The sequence below is a fragment of the Phascolarctos cinereus genome, unplaced genomic scaffold, assembly GCF_003287225.1.
Source record: "Phascolarctos cinereus isolate Bilbo 61053 unplaced genomic scaffold, phaCin_HiC Scaffold_5;HRSCAF=322, whole genome shotgun sequence".
NCBI lineage: Eukaryota > Metazoa > Chordata > Mammalia > Diprotodontia > Phascolarctidae > Phascolarctos > Phascolarctos cinereus.
The window spans coordinates 109179345-109203513 of record NW_027555958.1 but is presented as its reverse complement, the minus strand read 5'-3'; the positions used below and the strand labels follow the sequence as shown (position 1 = coordinate 109203513).

The 24169-nt window shown below is 34.8% G+C and overlaps 1 protein-coding gene across 1 annotated transcript in view; it reads left to right on the top strand.

Annotated features, from left to right (window-relative positions):
• UTRN (utrophin) overlaps positions 1-24169 on the top strand; it is a 526271-nt gene that overhangs the window by 455589 nt on the left and 46513 nt on the right. The window contains 2 exon segments of the mRNA XM_020972489.2: positions 1252-1363; positions 22805-22938. Of these exon segments, the coding sequence (XP_020828148.1) occupies positions 1252-1363; positions 22805-22938 (246 nt within the window).

Sequence of the window (24169 nt, the reverse complement as noted above, 5' to 3'; positions counted from 1 at the left end):
AAATAAATATAAGTTTTCCTTTCAGGTAACCAATCTTTGTCTTTTCCAAATAGGATTACTTTAGGGTTTCCCAATTGCTTTCTCTAATCTTTTTCTAAAATACTAGGTAATGGACCAGTATTACTCTCATTCAGCTTTTTTTCTATTTTTATGGTGTTTATCTTGTTTCTATTCTTCATTAAAACAGAATGGTACTGAAGATGTGGCCAAAACTATGGTAGTCATTTAAACTAAACTCACAAAAGACTCTTAGAAGTAAATTTCCTTTCAGAACAATAAAAATTTAAGTTATGGCATCTTTGGCTGATTGAAAGAGTAAGCATTGAGTGTCATTTACATGCCAAGATTTCAAAGCATTCTTTTTCTGCAAATATATTTTGGAATTAAGCCTTCCTTTAGACTTTTCTTCACATGTATTTTTTTCTCCTTTTCACAGAATTCATTCCAGTTATTTTAATTTCCAATTATCATAAATTTTGAAAAAAGGAAAAAACTATTCCAAATAACTGTTTTAATTTAAATATCCATATCATAGATAATACTATAGATCTGGAGCTTCAGTGGACCTTGAAGGCTATCTTACGAAATCCCTCCTGTTTATAGATGTACTAATTTAGGCCTAAGGGATGAATTGAATTGTTCAAGATCACAAAAGTACTATCAGAGTCAGAATTTGAACAACCCCAGGGAGTCTGACAGGAACTCTTTTCCCCTAAAATCTAGGGGAATTTTACTGTTCTAGGGCCTAGAACATGTCTACCAAGAGCAGCCTTCATTGAGTCTATGAGAAGTGTTCTTACCAGAAGTACAATTTATTCTTCTACAAGTTCTGAATATAAAGTTAATTATAAATCTGTCTTTTGCCCAGACATTTTGTCTTCCTATTCAGAATCCTACAAAATGTTAATAGCATGCAGACATTGGCTCCCTGAATGTTATATTTGAACATATGGAAACTGGTATACTATCTTGAACTTAAGTATTTTCAACCTTTATATCCAACCATTTTCAGGAAATAGTTTCATTAATTGCCCTTGAAATATTCAGTGTTCACTTTTTTCTAATGAATATTTAGGTCAGTGCAAGGGTCCTACTCTTGTCGGAAATTGCCTCTGGTATCTGCCATGGTGATTTTGAGAAGTGACATTTCTTGGGGTAAATTATCATACTGTGCTGAAACATGTTGCCCATAAAAGGGTACAAATTAAAGGTATGTCCACCAATGACTTTAATTCTTCTTTTCGTATCCAGGTATAGAAGTCTAAGACATTTCAACTATGATATCTGCCAGAGTTGCTTCTTTGTGGGTCGAACGACGAAGGGTCACAAATTACCCTTCCCGATGGTGGAGTACTGCATACCTGTAAGTCCTGATTCCCTGGAGCTTTCAGATGAGTTGTTCTAGAATTACCCAGTCTTAAGTCTCTCTTACTTCAGACTTGATAAGTCAGATTGCTTTCCTCCTTTTTGGAAAAGTAAATCAAAGTTTGTTTACCTGGGTTTATCCAACTAAATGCACATACACACATATCTGTCTGTCGGTCGGTCTGTCTATCTATCTATCTGTCTATCTATCTATCTATCTAATCTATCTAATCTATCTATCTATCTACATGTTTAGCACTCTTTAGTTTACAGACTAATTGTTGCTCAGTCACTAATCAGAATTAATATATTGAGCTCTATTATTCATATTTGGGTTTTGCTTTCACAATTGTTCTCTGTAGCAGCCCAAACCTAATTTGTTTTAAAAAGGTGATTTCATTAGAAATTATCTTTCTCTTTGATTCTTAAATGTAAAGTAATTTTCTCTGAAATTAGATGGATTCAAAGAGATCTTATTTTCTGGTGACATCTGTTTCTTAGTTCTGCTTCTAATTGTGAATAAAAATGATTCACAGAGATATATAATTCCTTTGATTCAGGATTCAAGGTGCTCTTTCAGGCTATATAAAGTTGAGCTTCCTCTGAAACGTTTGTGCTTCCCATAAAACATAAATACACAAAATGCATATTTTTCCAAAAAAAAAACTGTCATAAAAAATCAGGGAAGGCAGATGTAGAGGATGTTTCCTTAAATTAACATTTATTAAATGTCTACAAAAGGAAGTAACTTTTTACTAGGGAAAAGAAATCGCTTTCTTTTTCTCTACCTTTTTAGCAGTGCACATATAGCTACTTTTTTCATATTCCTGGAGGGAGAATTTAGGTACATGGTCTATATAATATCTTAAATTTCAACCTAGAGATTATAAAAATATAATTAAAAAAAGAAAAATAAAGCTTATAAATTAAAATCTATAAACATGCTTTACTTTTTATAGCAAATATACCTTAACATAGAAAAAAGTGTGCTAAATATATGTTAAAAGGTAGTTTCAGATTATTTTTAAAGACATCATAATAATGTGCTTTTTCATTCTCTTTATTAGATACCTTTTTGTCCTCTTTCCAGTGTCCCTATTATTTCTTCATAAGGAATGAAGGAAGAGTAGGACTCATCTCTTCTGGAAAAAAACACACACAGAAAAGCTCTCTGTCTGTGTCTCTGTCTGTCTGTCTCTGTGTCTCTCTTTTCCCTTTCCCCCTCCCCCCATTTTTCTTCTCTCTCTATCCCCCCTTTTAGTATGAGGCCTGGCACAAATGAGGTGCTTCTTAATAAATATTAATTGATTGATAGGTGCACATATACATACACAATGGGAAGAGAAGCCCACACTATACAACATGAACTCTTTGGACTATCCATCTCATTCAGAGAAGGTTCTTTGCAGAGAACTCCCCAGTGAGGCTGGGCAGCACCAGCTAAGGTAGAAGCCCAAGAAGGCTTCACAGGCTGGATTTTACAGCTGCTACTTTACTGTCATGTTTAGATGGCAGGTGCTGCCCTCCTCCAGGCATGATTTCACCCATGAGGTGTGGGGTTGTAAGTGATGTGGATATGCTACACAGTGGAGACTAGCAGGGAATAAGAATACTAAAAGTCATTGTCACCTACTGGACTGGGGCTGCTATAGAAAATTGAGGAGACCTCAAGTCAAAAAAATAAGTTGAATTTGAAAAGTTGCCCGTAAATTAAGAAGCAAGTCTCTAATTTATGAATTAGCTAACCTTTATTCCTTTTGAAAAAAGAGGCATGGCATTTTTTAGATAAAAATATTGTTGTCCCTAAAAATAGGTCATATAAAGGTCCTGAGTTTTTATTTAATATAGATTTTTAAATAAATTTTATAAAAACATAAACATTTTTGTAGTTTTGTTTGATTTTTTCAGTGTCTGAAAAACTATTTTTTCCTTTCTTCCTACATTCTTAGAAACACTTTGAATTTTTGCTATTTTCCTTTTAAGTAAAATATATTTAAGGTTCATTCATCTTTTACCCAACAGTTCAATAAACTGATTTAACATCCGTCTAAGAAAATGAACACCAATATACGGTTTTTCAGGTGTGGTGGTAATAAGTGCTGAATTAGATTAGACTGCCAACCTTCATTCCAGTCTGGCTATGTTATACAACACAACTTCATTTGTAGTTAGGAAAATGCTTCTTTCCTCTCACAGGCCTGAATTTAATTTCAGTATTGCCTTTAATGTCTTCTAATTGCTAAACCTGTCTACTAAATCTGAATGTTTATGTTCTTCCATAGTTTTGCTATTTAACATTATCTTTAAATCAACTTCAGATTTAAAAAAAAATTGTAGGTAAAGAGGTTGGGGCCAAATTTGGGGAGGTATTTTTTTTCCCATTAAAATGTTTTTTGTTATATTGCACAAGGCAGCATGGTACAGTGCAGAGAGAGCAGGTCTCCTGTCTCTAACACCTACTGTCTCTGTGACCTTGGCCAAGTTATTTAACCTCTTAATGTTCTAAGCAACTCTCTAACACTCTAAGTTACAGAGAAGATGCTACCCTGCATTGGTTGAGGGAGTTTCCTCATATCAGAAAAATCTCAGTTATTTGATTAATTTACAATTTCATTTTAAGAGTATTTGTCCATGTGAGCAAAATGAAGCCGAATTACAGAATTAATCAGACTCCTCAAGAAATAAATAGCAGTAATTGTTATATTCTACCTTGGTGAGACCACACCTACAGAAGTGGGATCGGTTCTGATACCACATTTTAAGAAGGACATCACAAGCTGGGAAGCATCCAGAGAAAAGAAGTGAGGATGTTAAAGTTGATCCCATATGAGGATGGCTTGAAAAGGAGCTGGGAACGTTTAACCTGAAGAAGAAAAGAATCCAGGGACACAACACTTGTGTTCCAGTATTTGAAAGATTGTCATGTGGAAGAGAGGTCATATTTGTTCTGATTGGTCCCCGGGGCAGAAGTAGGTACAATGGTTAGGAGTTACAAAACATAAAATGTAATCTGTTGGGAAGAGTAACTTCCTAACAGAACTCATAGGTCATAGATTTTGAGCTAAAGCTAACCAATAGTGAAATTGACCATCTTGGGAGTGGTAGTGGGTTTAATCTTCAAGCTGGATCCATACTCCTCCAGTTGGACTAGATCTCCATTCTGATTTTAAGATTATGTAAAAATTCAGACATTTACATGATTTATATGACTTAGGATTAGATAGTGATCCTGAAGAACCTTATTCTTGAAGCTCATTTCTCCCTTCCTGATAGTTCTTTTAGCACATGGCATGCCACCTGTCACCTTTAAACAGATTAAAAATTCAGGCACCTGTAAAATTCTATGATTCTATAATGTGGTGGTTTATAATTATTGTATGTGAACTTTGTTCCCTGCAAACTTAAATTTAAAATATCACCTTTGACAAGTCTATAGTGGTTATGTATTTCCAAACTGAAAATGACCCTAAGTGTTCTAGTTTTTTTTTTATAAGTGCTGTTAATATTTAATGTGCAGAGCAGTTAACTAAAATTATCTGTCTCCACAGATATGCATAACAGGATGGGCAAAGCATAAGAAAATATTAATATGACCGAAGGTTTAACTCCCAGGCAGAATGTGTATATACATATGAGAAGCAATGAAATTTTCCACGTTGGCTATTTTAACTGCTTTAGAGCAAGTTGTGTCCTAAAAGTTCATTTTTACTGGCATTTTGAGCTTGGGAATAATTTTCCCAAGTGTTCCACTCTGTTTTTCCATAATTATTTCTAAACAAAAAGAGTTCGTGTATAGGTGGTCCTGAGGATATTTTCATCAGTTACTATTTATTGATTCTCACAAAGCAGATTCTTTTTTTTTAAATAAGCTTTGTTTTTTACCTTAATAAAAGAGGGGGAAGGACCAAACAATGAAGAAAAAAAGAGATTTAACCTGAGAGATCAAATTTTGTATTTCATACTTTAGAGTGATTAATTTCTCCTCTAAAAGCCAGTCAGAAACAACTACAAATCCATAGAGTTATCAAAGTTCTTTCTTCTCTCTACCATTATGTGTAATCAATGCAGTGTGTGTTATGCTTTTATCTTTTTGTTTTAAAAAAATGACTGCATGTTATATTAAAGTTACGGTTTTGAGGCATTTGATTGGAATACATGCCAAATATACAAATTTTCTCAAATTATTTGCAGTGATTTTATCTTCTTTAAATTACTTTCTTTTCTCTATCTCTTCAGGTAAACAGAAATTAGCGCAAATAAGAAACTAACCTAAGATTAGCTCCTTTAAGGACATTCTTCCTCTTATAAACATGATATCTATTGCTTTAGCAGCTTAATAATATCTAAGCGTCAGAATCATATTTGTCTCCTGGAAGGTGTTTGGCATCTCTTTTTTCTGAGAACATTGTGTAGTACGATTCCCATTTTTGATTACATCCTCCACTCATGCTCTCAGGTTGGATCTCAAGAGGGCAATGACCCTATGTTCTTTCTATCCTCTTGGTATGCCATGCTTAACTTTAGTATCAGCCAGAGGACACAATTTGCTCAGAGCAGTGGTATTTACTGAGATTGTAATCCCCCCAACTATGTGGGCACACATAAAATACAGTAGTAGAGAAGCATACTCTTAGGGAATGGAAGGCAGCACATACCTCTGGCTCTCAACAGCCTGAATGTCCTTTCCTTTCTGTTCTCATACTGATATCCCTGGTAAAGCTCACATCCCTTAGAGCTGTGTCGGACCTTGGAGAGCATCTTATTTTTTCAGAGATCACAGGGAAGTATGGCAGATACTGTGATTAGCCACTGACTAGCTGCCATCTAAGTCCATCAAGCTTGACTGAAGAACTTCTCACTGTAAAGGAGTAACAATGTACAAATACCTCTTTGCATTTTGTTGTTCCTTAACGCCTCTTTGTCTCTGTTATGTTCCCCTCTTTGGCTTTAATTTATTTTTAAAATTATTTTTATTGATATTTTCTGTTTCTTATGTAACCATAGTTATCTTAAGTATCCCTCCCCCTAACTCTTCCTAGGGAGCCATTCCATATGATAAATAGTATTTTTAGAGGGAAAAAAAAGTCAATACAGCTGATCAATTAATTGAAAAAGTCCAAAAACATATTCAATGTATAATACTTGTGGGCCTCCTACCTCCATGAAAGGGTAGGTTGAGGATATCTTCTCATATCTCTTTATATGAGTGCTTCTTGACCTTTATAATTTTGTTGCATTTACTTTGGTTTATTTTGGTGTATTGATATTCTTTCCATTTACATTGTTGTAGTTACTGTGTGTGTTTTTTTTCAGCACTGCTTACTTCACTCCACATTTGTTCATATAGATCTTTCTATGCTTTATAAATTCACCTCACACATCATTTCTTACAGCACAGTAATAGTTCATTATATTCATATACCGCAATTTGTTTAAGTTTAGTCATTCTCCAATCGATGGGCATCTACTTTGTTTTTCTGGCTTTAATTTCAGGGGTCTCCTGATCAATTTCTCACCACAGCAATTTGCATATTATTTGTGCTAAAAAAAAATTTTGTTGGCATGGAATGGTAAAGCCAGCTGAACTGGGAGTTTTTACTTTAGGAGTGCCATATTTTGAGGGGGTATGTGTTGAGGAGAGTGAAGGTATAGTCATTGCTGGAAAAAATGCCCAATGAAGCCAGGTTTCAGTAAGGGTTATTGGAAGGAAAGAGTAAAAGAGAAAAAGGTACAGAATGAAAGGACATTTGTTTCCCATGGAATAGGAATTACAGACAAAATAGGGTTGAAGTGGGAAATGGGTACAGAGTTTAGGAGGATGAGGATGAGTGAATGGGAGGTGGACTTTGGACATAGTTTGCTTCTCTGTGACCAGCAATTGAGTAACACAGATCTATAGGCAGGAGAGTGTGAGCCGTAGGGTTAGCAATGAATGGTCTTTTAATAATAAATATTAATACTGAATAATAATATTAACCGGTGTTGATACCTCAGTATCCATCTTGATGCTTCCTCAAACTCCCTAACCTTCCAATTTCTCTGTCTCCTTAAATCCCAGGACCTTTACTCTACCTCAGCCATACATTCTGATGGTAATACCCTAGACCTCACCATTGTTCCATAATGAAAAACTGTACCACTTCCTTAATTAACAACCCTGACATTCCTCTTTCTGAATATAACCTACTGCCATTGCATGTCTCCCTATGCTTCATTCCTCCCCAAAATGTTCTATCATCACATATTTATTAAGCACCTACTCTGCTAGGTATGAGGAAGAAAAATTCATCAAATGATATGATACCTTCTCTAAAGGCTGTTACGTTCAAATAAAGAAATTGGAATATATGCGTGTGTGTATGTATATGTAAGATTATATTATATATTAAAAGGTAGTTTGAGAGGTCAGGCACCAGTCTTTAAGGAGAATTCATGTAGAAGGCAAGGCTTGAGCTTTGTCCTGTAAGAAAAAAGGGATTTTATAATATGGGGGTTAGGGTTTGCAGGTATGGGGAAAGAGAGCAGTGTAAAGATGCCAAAACTGGAGATGAAACATCGAATGTAAAGAACAGAGAGGCCAATTTGATTGTACTGAAGAGGGTGGGGAAGGGAAGTCAAGTATAATGACACTTGAAATATAGACTGGGGCCAAGTTGCAAAGGGTGTTAAAAGAAAAACAGAAACATTTTCATTTAATCTTAGATGTTAAAGGAGCCACTGAAGATTGTTTAGTAGGGGAGTGACATAGATCTATTTGTAGACCTACCTACATACGTACATACATACATACATGCATACCTATGTACATGCATACATACATGTGTGTGTATATGTCTTCCATTTCAGTCCATATTTTTTATTCATATCTACCTGACGCTTTATATTCTATAAGGTCCACCTTTCTGTATTTATGGGTTCTTTGTAAGTGCCAATGCGATCAATTTATGTAACAGTGTTGTATAAACTATATGCTTAGATTTCTATTAAGTAATTTCTTCAAATCTATTTCTTTCAATAATAAAAAATTATGGCTTCCAGAGCCATAATTTGCTGATTTATCTTTCTCTTAAATTTGTCACTGTCTAAATAAACAATTTTGAAAATCACCAAAAATTGTTGCCTTACTGTAAAAATCTTCTTGAATGTCAGTTTTTTTCTTGTAGTACTTAGATGTTATGTCATTCAGCAATATATATTTAATATTTATATTGTTTCATTACATATTGTGTAACTTCTTAGTATATTTTTCCAGAGAGTATATGTGTTTTGTAGGTACCTTATCCAAAATCATAAATGGAATTTCTGTTTTAGGGGTTGCCAAGAATCACAATACATTTTATTCTAGTCTCTTATTTTATATATGTTTTTGATTTTTTTTGTTTACTTCTCATCTTTTGGTTTGATTTTTTTTTTAGCATCTACTAAAACCCATGGTAAAAATCAGCCCATTAACATTTGGCGTTACAATTATTTTTTACTCTCTGATATCCTGTTATATTATCCATGTTTTTATAAACAAAACAATACTAAATGTCCAAATCTTGTTTTGCACAAAGCAATCTTATCCCAGTTTTCTTTCTTCATTATCGGCACCCCATAATCCCTTTCTTCTATTGAACCTAAATTCCTGGGTCTTGACTTTTATTATTTTATATTCTTAATTGACTGGTTAACTGAAGCCTGTTTTATTTGAAGCAATCTTATCCAAATCTTCATCCTTACTCACAGACACATTCTTTCTCATAGACCCCCTGGAGGCCAGGCCTTAATTTCTTGATTCTGTTTTGACTAGGATAATCTTTTCCCCACCACTTCTCCTGATCAACCTATATAGGAACCATATTGGGTCAGGAGTTCTTTTCTCCTTAATCTATGCATCCTTTTGTTTAAGTGACCCTTACCTATCTTTTACTTCCTCTACATTGGATAGTTTCTATCTTATCACCCTTTTATCAGGTTATGCTGTAGCTGTTCTCTTTTCTTTTTTTTTAACATCAGTGACCCACAGTGGGACTTCTAAAAAATTTTGTCTTCTCCTTGCAGCACGGAAGCAGAGTCAACACTCTTTTCATGTGATAGAGGATTGTTTACCATTATTACATTTTAAAGTGTATTTGCATTTTTGGTAGAGTTTGCTTATATCTGGTTTTCTGGGAAGGTCTGTCACCCAATTAAAGGCCCGTCATCTCTTTTCATAAATCTTTTTTCCAATTTTAATATCTTTTAGTTATGCTGTCTGGCTTTTTGTTCTTCCTGCATTTTTGTGTTCCATCTTGCCATTTTCTTTTTCATTGTTTCTGACTTCTTGGTTCTAAGCTGTCAGTTATGTTTCAGTTTCTAATTCTTCTTTAAGAACTTAATTTCTCTCCTTTTATAAAGCTTTCCAAAATATTTTATAAATATTTGTTATTACTAATAATATCAAACTTCTCCAAAGTCAACATTCCCTTTTCCCTACCTACCACTTCTTTTGTCCCCTTCAGTTGTGGTGAAGGTGTGGACCTTCACAAACTTTGCTCCTCAGGGCTTGAGCTATAGATGAATAATTTTTTGGCAGAATTTAGGCACAGACAGAATCCTTTCATATAGAAAAAGTATTTAAGTTAATCTGTATAATAGACTCAATCTTGAAAATATTTTGAATTTGAAATATTAATAATAACAGCAACAATATAGGTTACACTTACATATGACCTTGCATACATTATCTCATTGGAGAGTCACGACAAATCTTTGAGGTAGATATTTGAAATAGCAAGTTTGTTCAGGGACAATGACTTACCTGAACTAAATATTTTTAATGTTCATTAGTAAGTGGAAAAATGAACCCCAGATTCATGTTTTGGTGAGCCTTTAGGAGCACTGAAACAAAATGCATGTAACTGATTTAAAGATAGAACAAGTTTTATAATCCCCGTTTTACAGATTTTGAATTTCAGAAGTTAAATTCTTGCCCAGAGTTACACTTGTAATGATCAGAGCCAGGATTCAAATGCAGATCTGTTACCTCTAAGTATAATGCTATATTCTACTGAAAAAAGATGCATTTTAAAAAAGGGGAGGGGGACAATTTTTAGACCATCTTTTTCTATAGAGGCTTTATATTTGTGGTTATAAGATACACACAACAAACAATTACCCACCCTTGGCTCTCAATATCAGTAATTTCTGTTGCTATCGAAATAGAGCATAAGAAAGTGCTTATTCATTTTTTTTGAGAACCCTAGATTGAATTAGTGTAGTTTCTTGCTGGCAGTTGTGATTCTCCTGATGAGACATCGGATGACTGCCAGCGTGCTAAAAATGCAGCATCATTACTATTTTCTTTGACCTCAGTGTACTGAGGCAGTTTTTCAGTTGTTGCTGGCCTTAACACTGTTCTTTCAATAAATTTAGTGCATTTTAAGGTGCCATATGGACCTTTGAGATGCCATGTCTACCAGATCCATTTTATGTTAGATGACTTACTGCTCAACTTGTTCAACTTGCTGAAATCTGCTGATACTGGCCTTTCCGTTTTGCATTTTCCCAGTAAGACTAATGGTTTGAGATTTCTGACTGAATTCTTCTCATCCATAGAGCTTTGTTCTCTGAACTTCATCATGTTAGAACCAGTGATAAAACTTTGAAATTGTATTTACAACCATTTTAACTATAAATAACTTGAAAGGGAAGGCCAATTAAGGTCAGCGTTCAGAGGTATGCATACATATTGATGTCTTTATTAAATGAGCCTTATTAGTGAATTCATATTCAAAAATTATTTTCATATTCCAGATGAGGATGATGATTGTTTCATCGGCCCAAATGGCTGAGTTTTATATAAAGTTTATAATCCCTTTAGTTTAATGGATGTGTTTCAACCTGCTGAGAAAAGTTTCCTCTCTCTCTGTGACACATTCATAGTTTAACATAAAAACTTCAGATCTTTTTTTTTTTAAATTTAAAGGAATTATGTAAGGTACCAAGAATATAGCACCCCAGAGAAGCTGTTTGGAAGATTACAAATTATTTTGTTTTTGTAGAGTTAAAGAAGGAGAAGTTGAAGTTTTGGTCCTATGACAAAATCCATCTGTTTAGATTATTTTGCATTATTTCAAGTTACCCACTTGGTTAGTAATTATCAAGGTCATCAACAAATCTCTGTCTGAGGCTTCTTGAGCTATTCTAGGAGAGCTCTCCCTAGAGTCTACTTGCTTATAGTAACATGGATTCTAGAGCTTCCATTTCTCTTTGTTACTGCTACTCTTATTTCAAACTATGGGGAAGACTTCTCAGCCATATCCAGGAAATCATGAAATTTTTAAAAAGGGTTGATAGTTAATTATTGACAGCCATTGACATTGAAGGATAAAATATGCATTTTTATAATGTATTTTAACACAGAACTAAATGAAAACTAATTGCCTTATGTAGAGAATTCTTTTTTATGTGTGAGTGAGTAACTGAGGTCCCTTGCAGTTATGAAATTCTGTGATTCTATAATGTGTTTTATGTAGTGAATATGCACATATGCATTATGAATAACTTATTAATATAAGCCATGACTTAAATCTTGGAGATTTTTATTTTAAATCAGAAAATATAATTGAATAAATTGATTTTTCTTCCTACTTCATCTTGAAAAGCATAAAAAATTTCTTGGGGATAATAATAATAATGATAATAATAATACAACTAGAATTTATGTGGAACTTTGATGTTTACAAAGCACTTTACAATTATTATCTCCTTTAATCCTCACAATAACCCTGGTTAAATAGGTGCGATTACTATCTCCATTTGATAGTTGAAGAAATTGAGGCAGACAGAGGTTAAATGATCTGTCCAGGATCACATAGCTAGGAAATGTCTGAGGCTGAATTTAAATTCAGGTCTTCCCAAGTCCAGGTCTAACACTAATCACCGTGCCACCTAGATGTAATGAAAAATCTTTCCTTCTTGGATCTTTATTGGCTTTACTAGGGACTTATTTTGATAGTTTTTTTCCTCAAGGTACCTTGATTATAATTAATTATAATTCATTGACACTTTCACATGGTGCTTAATTTATTGACATTAGTGTCTGTGATGGTAGTTGAGACTCAAAGGTAGTCACTTAGTGTGTTTTTGTACAGGTTTTCTTAGTCTTTGTTGCTCTCTTGGTGCTGTTAATATCCATTGTGAGTCCACAATGTGTGTTTGCTAATCTTTTCCTGGTATATAAAAAATAAAGCTTCAGTTGATTCTTCTGAAATATTGAAAAAAAAACCCAAGAGGAAATCTTTCAGTAAATTAGGTAGATTTGTGCCTTTTTTGAGGGAAAACATGAGCAAAAAATATTCAGGATGAGAAGGAACACATGGAGAACTTCTCTTTCAGTGAAAGGGTACTTACAGTAATGAAATCATGGGTCCACCAAAATACCAATATTAAGAGAAATTCTGGTATCTTTTTAGAACCATTGGAAGAAAAGTACAACATTGCAGCTTTCTACTCAGTCAACAAGCAATTATTAAGCACTTACTAGGTACCAAGCCCTTTGTTAAGCACGGAGGATATAAAGAAAGGCAGTGACACTGTCCCTGCCCTCTAGAAGCTCACATTCTAATAAGAAAGACAACAGGTAAATACTTGTATACATATAACATATATACAGAGTAAATGGAAGGTAATCACAAGGGGAAGGGACTGTCACTGGGAAAGGCCTCCAGCAAAACATGGAATTTGAATTGAGGCTTGAAGGAAGCCAGGGAAGGTACTCAGGGAGAGGGGAGGGGAGAAGAGCATTCCAAGTAGAAGGGACAGCCAATGCAAAGAAAGACATAGAGTCAGGAGATGGAGCACTATGGGAAAAGAATGGCAAGCAAGCCAGTGTGGCTGGATTGTAGAATGAGAGAATTTAAGTGTACAAAGAATGGAAATGTAGGAAGGGGTCAGGTTTGTTCTAAAGGACTTCGAATGCCAAGCAGAGGACTTTCTATTTAACTTGGGAAAGACTAGGGAGCACTGGAGTTTATTGAGCAATGTGATGACATGGGCAGACTCACACTTTAGAAGGTAATTTTGGCAGCTGAATGGAAGATGTCTTGGAGTGAGGAGACACTTGAGGCAAGGACACTAATTAGGAAGCTTCTGCAATAATACTATTGAGACTTGATGGGTGGGAGGCAGTACCAGGTTGGATGCTGTGTGAGTAGAGAGAAGGGAATATGTAAGAGAGATGTTGTGAAAGCAGAAATGACAAGACTTGACAACACATTAGATCTGTGGGGTGAATCCAAGGTTTTTTTAAAATACAGTTTTCTATGTATTTGTATACAAATCACATACACACACAGACACACAGAGCGTGTTCACGAGTATCCACATATCGTTTTCAAGTATTTATTTCTGTATTTACAAAATGAACCGTTTTCATAATGGAGATATTATTTGAAAATTATTTTACTTTTGGGACATATTCCGGATGAAGATGATAATCCTTCATAGGCCCTAAAAGACTGAGTTTTATTATTTACAACTTTGATTTTCTCCTTTTTATTAAGTCTTTTTTTTTTGTACTTGCTAGACCTCAGCAAACTGTATCTGTCTTGCCTATTTATCATCACTTAGCTATTATCTGTCTCTATGCATATATACATTTATATATGTATGTTACATATATAATATGTAATCTGGCATGGTTCTTTGAAAAATACTTTTTAATCAAATCTCATACAAACTTGAGAAAAAAGCACAAATATTGTTATTCAAAATAATTCATGTTTTGTCATTTTCTTTCTCTTTTAAAAATCAAAATAGTTTATTATTTGGGGAGGGTAGCTTAGTGGTGCAGTGGATAGAGTACCCAGCCTGAAGTAAGGAAGACTTGTTTCTGTGAATTCAAATCTGGCCTTAGACACTTACTAATTATGTGTACCTGAACAACTCATTTGAACCTGTTTACCTCAGTTTCCTCATCTTTAAAATAAGCTGGAGAAGGAAATAGCAAACCACTCCAGTATCTTTGCCTTGAAAATCCCAAATGGGGTCATGAAGAGTCAAACACAACTGAAATGACTGAACAATAACTATCTGGGACAGAAATATTGTAAAATCTATCAAACCCTTCTGCCTTCTTCTGCCTAATATGTTGATAACTGTGTTTTAACAATGGTTATTCAGGTTATGTATAGTCCTTATCATAGTCTCAAATGCAGTTTGGTAAAAAAGAATGAAGATGAAGTATATCAACCATGAGGTCATTTTAAATTCTCTTCTTCCTTACAATTCCAAATCTTGTCAGCCTTTTGCCAGAAGACTTTTAATATTACTCACTACTATTACTGGGCAAGGTGGCATAGAAAATAGATCATTTTCATCTTTATTACCATGCTAAACCAGTTCCCAGCTTTTATGCAGAAATTTAGAAGTTTTTATTTTTTTATTTAAAAAAAATCTTAGCCTCACTGTGTCTTATGATTCTTTCTGCTACAATATGGCTGTATCCCAATGGAATTAATTGTATGCTGCCAATGTAAATGTTATCCATGGTTTTTGTGGGATGAATTACTTTTCACTTTTCCTTCTAAACTGTGTGACATTCCTAGTGTAGTGAATTTAGTGATTCTAAGAATTATAACTTGGTTTGATGGCTTCTCCGTTGAAAGGAAGATGACCAGGGAGCAGTGATTAAAATGTATGATTAAATGTCCTCCAAAATGTCAAGGTTACACATAAAAATACACTGAAATTTTGCAAATTTCAAATCAGAACCTTAGGAGGCATCTGGATTTAGAAAGCTATTTTGTACACCCTTTTATAACTTTTAGGGAAGCAAACAACAAATTAATTATATACAAGTTACCTGCGTTTAGATAATGGACAAAAAGCAAAGGTGTTCTTTTTATCAGAACACATAAATTACATGCTCACTTCTGAATGACAAATTATGATGGTATCATACATAAAGATATGAATTAGAGCAGTAGTCACTTAATGTTTTAGAATGTGAGAATAATGGATTTCTTTAATTGTAGTTATAAAATTAACATCCATTCGTGGAGATAATATATAACAAAAGGCTACTTTGACATCTGTAATAGTTTCAAATGAGTTTTTATTTTATTAATCACAGTTATATCTAGTGATATCTATGTACATTTGAAAAATAAATAAAAATAAAGGCTATTACTCATTCTCTAGAAGGTGGGTTTACTTAAACTTACGTATTCACATGTAAATGGGGAGAACGTTTGCAATAACTATGTAGTGCATAGCTTAATAATCTCTGGGTTAGATGAACAGAAATTTTAAAATTTCCCATCACTTAAATGTTTCCTTCCTACTTTCCTTAGTTTCCTTCAGGTCCCAACTAAAATCCCTTCTTCTAAAGGAAACCTTCCCCAATCCCACTTAATTCTAATGCCTTCTTTCTGTTAATTATTTCCTATTTATGCCGTGTATAGATTGTGGGCTCCTTGAGGGCGAGGACTTAGCAAAATGCTGGCACTTACCCTTGCTTAATAGATATACATTTACTAACTGTCGGGGCTGTCTAGAAAGCCTCATTTAGTTAAGCATTTTTAGATACATTAAGTACCTAATTAATGATTGCCCTAAGAGTGATTTTGAGACTACTCACATGACATGTGCATATGCCATTGTCATTTTGGAACACCAAAAACTTTGTGTTCCTGTCCTCCCACCAGTCTCAGCCTACAAAACCCCTGGGCCTTCCTTAGTAGATGGTTTTGTGGATTGCTGTACCCAAAGAAACTAGATCTAAACATCAAAGTGGCTCCCCACACAACAGCCCATGGGGACTTTTCAGCCTGCTAGAATTTGCCAAGTCTTATGTTTTCTTGGCTCAGTCTTAGCACCCATGGGTACCACCATGCCACAATGAGACACACGCTGGAATGGAATTTTAATGGAGAAATATAATTTTTGGTGTTGTCATTGAATGTGATTCTTAATTATTGTTTTCTGTTGGTAACCAAGACTCAACTTAAAATGAAGAAAAAAATTCCCCTGATTCTGATTTTGTATTACTTTAGTTTGTAATTTTTTTTGGCATTAAATTTTTTAAAAGCAAATAACCTGCTTGTTTTACTAAAAATTTGGCTCTAGTTCTTCCCATACTTGTTCTCTGCCTCCCTGCAGCATTTTACAATGCTGCCAACCCTTTTCTTCTGGAGATGTTCTTCTTGGTGTCTGTTTTATTGCATTCTCTTGCTCTTCTTATTTATCTGAAAGCATTCTCTTTTCCTCTTAATGTCTTCCAAATGTGAGTGTGTCCCTCAATGTTATCTCACAGAATCATAAAATCATGGAATTTCAGAGTTGGAAGGAGCCTTAGCAGCTCCTAGTCTAGGTAGGTTCAACAAAAGGGAGAAAGCCAATACAAAAATCCTAGAGCCTAAGGCCAGTCTATGCTGCATTTTTTTTTTCTCGGTGGTATTATTTCTCGGTTTTTTATATCATTGTAAAATTGAAGCATTTCAAAAGACAAATAATTGTGTACAAAATTCTGTCAGTTATTGGTTAATATAGACCAAAGTCAAGCAAAGAACTACTAATTATTAAGAAAAGAATATATACTTTAGGGAAATGCTTGCTGTGTATATATGCCTTGCAGATTTGTGCCATAAAAGAAGAATTTCTGAATATTTCTTACTGTATGCAAACATTCAGTTCTGTACTTTGACAGTATGAGTTTATTTTTCTCTTAAGCAAAGTAAAGAGTGCTGAATAAATTATTTTTTAAATGTAGCCTTTTGTGTGGGGCAGCTAGATGGTGCAGTGGATAAAGCTGTGGCCTTGGAGTCAGGAAGATCTAAATTCAAATAGGGCCTCAGACATTTGACACTTACTAGCTGTGTGATCCTGGGCAAGTCATGTAACCCCAATTGCCTCAACAAAACAAAACAAAATTGTGGCTTTTGTGAAGTAAGTTTCAGTTTGTGACTTTGAGATGCAATTTGAATTTGTTGTGACAAAAGTACATATTTTAAAAATTTTAATAATTATCAATTTACAAAAGGTTAAATGATCCACATACATATATATTACAAAAATACAATTTATTTTTAAAGTATTTCTATTTTCTCTTAGTTGTCAAGTAAATAAGACCTCATGTTAAAAGTTTACAACTTTAAAAGTTCAGCATTCTAGTGAAAAACCAAAAGCTGTTGCCTTCTGCAAGTAATTAATTTTAGATATGTTTCATTCCATGAGTGTTACAATTTAAAAAGCTGTGATTTGGGAGGGTGCATTTTGTGAGTATTTCTTGCAATATGAATTAAAGTAATGTGATGTGATTTTTATTTTTATATGGTCTTAACATTTTATATGTTCTTTATGAATAAATGTTTTCCCCCATGCCATATTTCATTTTATAAGGGGCAGGGCATATTTGTTTCTGGTTTTGTTTTTTTCAAAGATCGTTATCAAGTTCACCACAGACCCCTTTTTTTTCACTTGGTCCTAAACTACTCTCTGCAACTTTGAATCTCACCTATAACTGGAAGTGTATGCCAATTACAATATAATCAACAAGTGGTGATCCAGCCTCTGCTTAAAAATCTCCAGTGAGGAGGAAACCATCACTTCCTGGGGCAGCTTATTCCACTTTTGGACAGCTCTTATTGTTAAGAAGCTTGGGTTTATTTGTTTGTTTAACATTGGAGCCAAAATTTGCTTCTCTGAAGCTTCCATCCATTGCTCTTAGATCTGCCCTTTGGGGCTAAGTAGCAAGACTTACTAAGATGCCTGTCATATGCACCCTTGTCTTCTGTTCTCTGAGTTAATTATCTCCATTTCCGTCAAGTGACCTTTATATGGCATGGACTCACCATTCTGTTTGCCCTACTTTGGACATTTGCCATTTTATCAGTGTTCTTCCTAAACTGCCCATACCTGAATGTAACCATCTATAGGTGGTCTGATCACAGAAGAGCACAACGGGACAGTCATCTCCCTTTTTCGGGAAGTTATGCCCATCTTAAGGGACATAAATTAGCTCTCTTTCTCCTGATTCCTTTGAAATCTGTTCTCCCAGACTGCATTGTGGATATCATTCTATGGCTAGCTTTTTACCCCTCTATCAAAACTCTTAAGAGGGAATGGTCATTTCCCTCCAAGGTGGATACTATTTCCTCCCTAGCTACCAGCAGTCCTATTAGTGAGATTTAGCTCTATAAGAAAATTTATCTTTGTTGATACTTCTGCCTTTTGAAAGGTCAAGTTATTTTTAAGACAATTAAAGGAATTATTAACTATTCTGCTTTTGACAAAGAGAGTTCCGAAAGATGTCTGCATGTAGACAGTTCTTGCTTTATGTAAGTGGACCATTCTGTAAACCTCTACATAAAGCTATTTTTACATAGTGTGAATTTGTCCCTACCCACCCAGTTTGCCTATATAACAAAGGCATACATAAAATAACACCTTTACACAAGTCATAAAAAGTATTAAAATGCACACATTAAATAATGAACTATGATAATAAACAGAATTGTGAAATGAAAGATAAAGTTAATGATGAAGTAGGCACAACACCATATAGCAAAGTTAACATAGGTGTGCAGTGTGTTGCCCCTTCCCTGCCTACTGCACCTAACCTTTATCGCTGGTAATTGACTATGGAACTTTTTTAATGGACTATCGAGAAATGGTTGAATAATGGCTCTTTTTTTTCTCATATATCTGATGATAGCAAGCAACATTATCCTCAACTAGTCTTTGAACTTTTCAAATCTTGAAGAATTTGGATCTGTCTTTTCAAAATAAGAAAAAAATTCACTCAAATGATGAAATACTTGTGGCAGCTGTTTCCTTGTGAACCTTTTTTGTTCAGCCTAGGGTTCCAAAGCTTCCCTTTCTTCTTTTGCAATCTTTGCATTTACCAGCTCAGTCAGATACTACTTTGACAGTTCTCCCTGAGACTCAATCAACTCCTCCACATCATTCTTAGTCACGTCTAGCTTCAATTCTTGTGCTAATTTTACAGTCTTGTTACTCACTTCTTGGAACATGTCATCTTTGTCAAATTTTTTGGAATGCAGATTTCTTTCAGAATTCTTTACATAAAGGCGAATTTGAGTAATACAAATTTATGTAAAGCAAGAACTGTCTGTATTGAAGTATACCATCTCTATTACATCATGCTTCTTGTTTACTGTGATCTGTTTCCTAATTCTTCATCTATTTTCCTTTTCTCATGAAGTGACCTGTGTCTTTCTTCCCTGGCAAAATTAGCTCCTATTCTGCCTCCATTGATCTTTGCCTAAGTGTTCATCACCATGTACCTCACCCTAGATTTCTAGATTTCCACTCATGAGCCTGTCTTTTCAACATATAATGCCACCTCAGTTATCCTCCTATTTTATTTTACCTGTTCATTTTGAAAAAGATAGAGCCATATTCCAGTCATAGATATCATTCCACCATGTCTCAGGATATGCCAGAGGTCAAATTTGTCTCTTTATATTAGGTGTCTTTGGATCTCCCTGCTCTTCTTTGTATATTACCTCAGTTGTAATTTCATCCATTCCTATGGCTTCAGTTAGCATGTCTGTAAAATGACTCCCAAATCAGTATCCTAATCTTGATACCTCCCCCAAATGGCAGCCTCATATTTCCATACACACACACACACAACACACACACACACACAGAGACACACATACACACACACACACACACATATAAATGTGTTATATCCTTCCCTGAATGTGCTGCCAGCTCTTCAAACCCGTGTCTAAAGTAAAACTATCATCTTCCTTTCTAAACCCATCCTACCTTCTAACTATCCTTTTAATAATCAACGCTCAAAATCCTAGTCAATTTTGACTCTTACCTCTCACCTTCAAAATCCAATCAGTTCCCAAGACCTGTTAAATCTATTTACACAATATCTCTTATTTATTCTCCTTTCTTCCTGTACTAGCTCAAGCCTTCATTATTCCTCCTTTTGACTATGAGACTAACTGCCTAACTATTCTCCTTGTTCTCCATTTTCTCCCCTTTCCCACTTGTCTTTTATAGTATTACTTCAGAAATTTTTCTTTGTATGTAGGTCAGACCACATCATACCTCTGCTCCTCATTGCTTGCTAACTAAAATAAAGAACTTTTAGTTGGACATTCAAAGCTATCCACAATTTGGTTCCGACTTATATTTCCAGCTTTATCATATATTCTTCTTGATGCACACCGAAATTTAGCCAAGCTAGAAAATTCACCGTTCCCTGATCTTTTCTTGCCCTTTGTCTCCTCTTTGGCTTTGCGTATATTGTCTTCCATGTTTGGAATGGTAGCTGTCTGTATCTCTACTTGTTGAAATTTCTCCTTTGCTTAAAGATCTCTAGCATGTTCCATGAAGCCTTCCCTCATCTTCCTACCTGTAAATTATCTCTTCTCAAATCTCAGTCACTGGATTTGAAGAATATATTTATGTGTGTTTGTCTTATCCTTCCTTTAAAATGAAGGTTCTTTAAAGGCAAGACTTGTTTCCTATTTGCAGCCCCCAGTAATTACCTGATTCAAGTACATTGCATATTAAAGTGCTTAATAAGTTTGCTGAAATGACTCAGATACGGGACAAGGAATCAGGAGGTGTGAGTTTTCTAGAAGAGGCTCTGTCACCGACTTTGTGAGTGCCTTAGTCTCGAGCTTTTTAAAAGGCCATAGTTGATAAGTGTGCTGATGGAGAGAATAATATTTTACCTGCTCAGAGGCAGTGTGCTAATCCCAGGGCCAGGAAAATCATGGCTCAAGTCCTGTCTCAGATGCATGTTGATTGTGTGACTCTGGACAAGTCATTTATCCTCTAATTGGTCTTGGCAAGTCTGTCATACTGTAAGTTGTAGAGAAGCCTTACATTGCTAGGGGAAGTTTCCTGACATAGAAGTTCCCTTTATCAGTGAAATCACTGGCCCAGTCCCTGACCTTAAGAGCCCCAATTTGATCTAGTATGAAAAACTAACCAGATTTGTTAAGAATTTCAAACTCTCAGAAGAGATAAAAGTTTGAAAAGAAAAGGGTAGGAGGTTGGGGGGACATTGGTGAGAAAAAAAGGAATGACTAATGGGATTTCCAAACCTTTTAAAATACTAAGTGACTAATTAAATTTAGCACAGTGAACTTTCTTGCTAAACATCTTGCAGTATCATCATCTCACGGGATAGTTGGAAAAGCAAAAGACTAAATTCATTCATCACAAAATGATTACACCCTGGATCTCAACCCCCTTACCAGACTAATCATTATGTTCTCCTCTATCACTGTGCAAGCATACAGAAGTGTCACAAGTTCCTCATTATCTTGAGAGTGGCAACACAGAGGAGAACATAGAGTTAGCCTGGAGTCAGTAAGACTGGGGTTCAGAACCTGTGTCTAACTCTGGCTGTTTTTCCATCTGTTAAAAAAAAAAAAAAAAGGAATACCTTTACTAGGTAGTATGGCAATTATAGATGCTACATGTGAAGTGCTTTGAAAACTTTAGGCAGTCAATGAACATTTTTAATGCCTTCTATGTCCCTGGCATTGTGCTAAGTGCTGGGGATATAAAAAGGAAAAAGCTGGTCCTCCCCTCAAAGAGCCTACAGTCTAATGGGAAAGACAATACACAAAAGAAAGCTGAAAAAGGGGGTAAGGGAGAAACGACAGAGGGATATGGAGCTTGAGAGCATGAAGAAGTACAGTCTGAATGAGTACAGCCATGTAGAAAATGAAGAGAGGTTGGCCTGGGAGCTCCTCTTTAAATGGAGGCTTGGAGAAAAGCTCTTTGCTCTTACCTCCAGGCCTCTAATCAGAGAAGCATAGGATACTGAGAATACCGATGATGTGTGAGTTCCAGGGTTGATGCACTCTCACAGGATGATGAGTGAGTTTCCTGATGAGGAGGATCCTGGGGGCATGATGGAATTCAGTCCAAAGGAGTTCAGCCAGGTGGAAAATTAATAAAACACAATATCAGTGTCAGTTATTATTATTATTATCATCATTATTTTATTATTCATTATCATTACATTATCTAATAGGCTTATGAATTATCAGAGGGCCCTATGATTCAGCCTGTCACACAGTCATTGTCAAGTTTTATCTTAGGGATTTTTTTTTTTTAGTGTGTCTGGAATCAGCAGCAAGTATTTCCAAAATCCACCAGTTTTTATTGTTTTGATTTTGGTGTTTCTGGATCTGTTACCAGAGCTTTAGGGAAAGTTCCAGTTGATCATTTATTTCTGAACAGAAAGAAGGAACCCATCAATTACCTAGCATATGTAATAGTCCCTGAGACCTTCGAGCTTTGTGCTTTGAGAACTTAAATTATATCATGTTTCAGAACTGCATAACTGCAAACTGATCTGCCTTAAAAAGTGTCCCCTTCTCAGTCTTCCTTCCCTCTGGTGTTACTGTAAATAATTGTCTTTTACAAGTCTAACTAGAGATGTTTGATTTGCTTACTCTCATAGGCAACATCGGGAGAAGATGTACGAGACTTCACAAAGGTGTTAAGGAATAAGTTCAGGTCGAAGAAGCACTTTGCTAAACCCCAGCTTGGCTATTTGCCTGTGCAGACAGTTCTTGAAGGTGCCAACTTAGAAACGTAAGTTTCCATTTTTTTCTAGAACCTTGACTTAAATTTTTATTTAGTATTTTTCTTTACAGTAGGAATACAAAAAAAAATAAGTACAAAGAACTTTAATGAGAAATATTTTTTCCAGTAAAACTTACAAAACCATTATTTGTAGAAAGATTTTTAAAAACCATTTGCTTTTGGAAATAACAGCACAAAATTTAGATTTAGTATGGTATGTTTGCCTCAGACTTGTAAAATTTATGTTTATTTTTCCATCTTTTCCTGGCTGGTCTTCTGTTTTTCCAGTTACAAGTGAATTTTGACTTTAAATCACTGTGCATACTTTTCATGTGTTTTTCCATTTATGTTGATAATTTATAGCTCCCGTTGCATGTTTTGCATCTTATTAACTACGTACCTTTTATGATTTCAGCTGTAAAATTTACTAACGGTCACAGAATTCCAGTTATCTCTAAAATTTTTGGTCTTCTTGAGTCTATAACCATTGAAAGTATAAAGGAGTGGAACATTATGTGAGAATAGAGTAACAGACAGAATTAATCCTTTTTCCAAAAATTATGATTGGGGACCAGAAAGAAAAAATGTTCAAAATAGTAAAATGAATTTTGGATTATATAACCTAAAGTAAAGAAATACTGCTTCAAGTTAACATTATCCTAAAGGACAAAACTCTTTACAAAATAAAAATGCAAAAGATAATTTGGAAAATAAGTGACCAGAGTTTGAATTTAGAAAATTACTGAGAAGAAATACCTAGGATTAAAGTTATGTTCCCAAAAATGTGTGTGTGTGTGTGTGTGTGTGTGTGTGTGTGTAATTTCATTACAGAACTAAAGGGAATAACTAATTTATCCTATAGAGAATAGAATGAATAACTCTTAGACAGAAATCAAGGTAAATCTTGACGTATGGAGGCACCTATACCTCTGCTTTGAATATTTGGAAAACATTCTTCTTTGTTAAAAGGAGTCATCAGAGTTCATGACAGGGTAGAAGGAAACAGTTCTAGTGGGAGAAAGAAAAGTCTGTCAAATGGCTATGGCAAAGCATTTCTACATTTTGCTGTTTCATTTAAAATGAATGAAAGTATCTCTTTTCTGTCATTTCCCATGGAAAAAAGCGATAGTAAGAAATAATTGGAATGGCTTGAATGTGAAGTCAAGTTCTTGGCTTTCAAAAACTTACAGCTAAGTAAAACATCTAGTACAAATGCTAGATTCCAGTGTACCTTATGGAT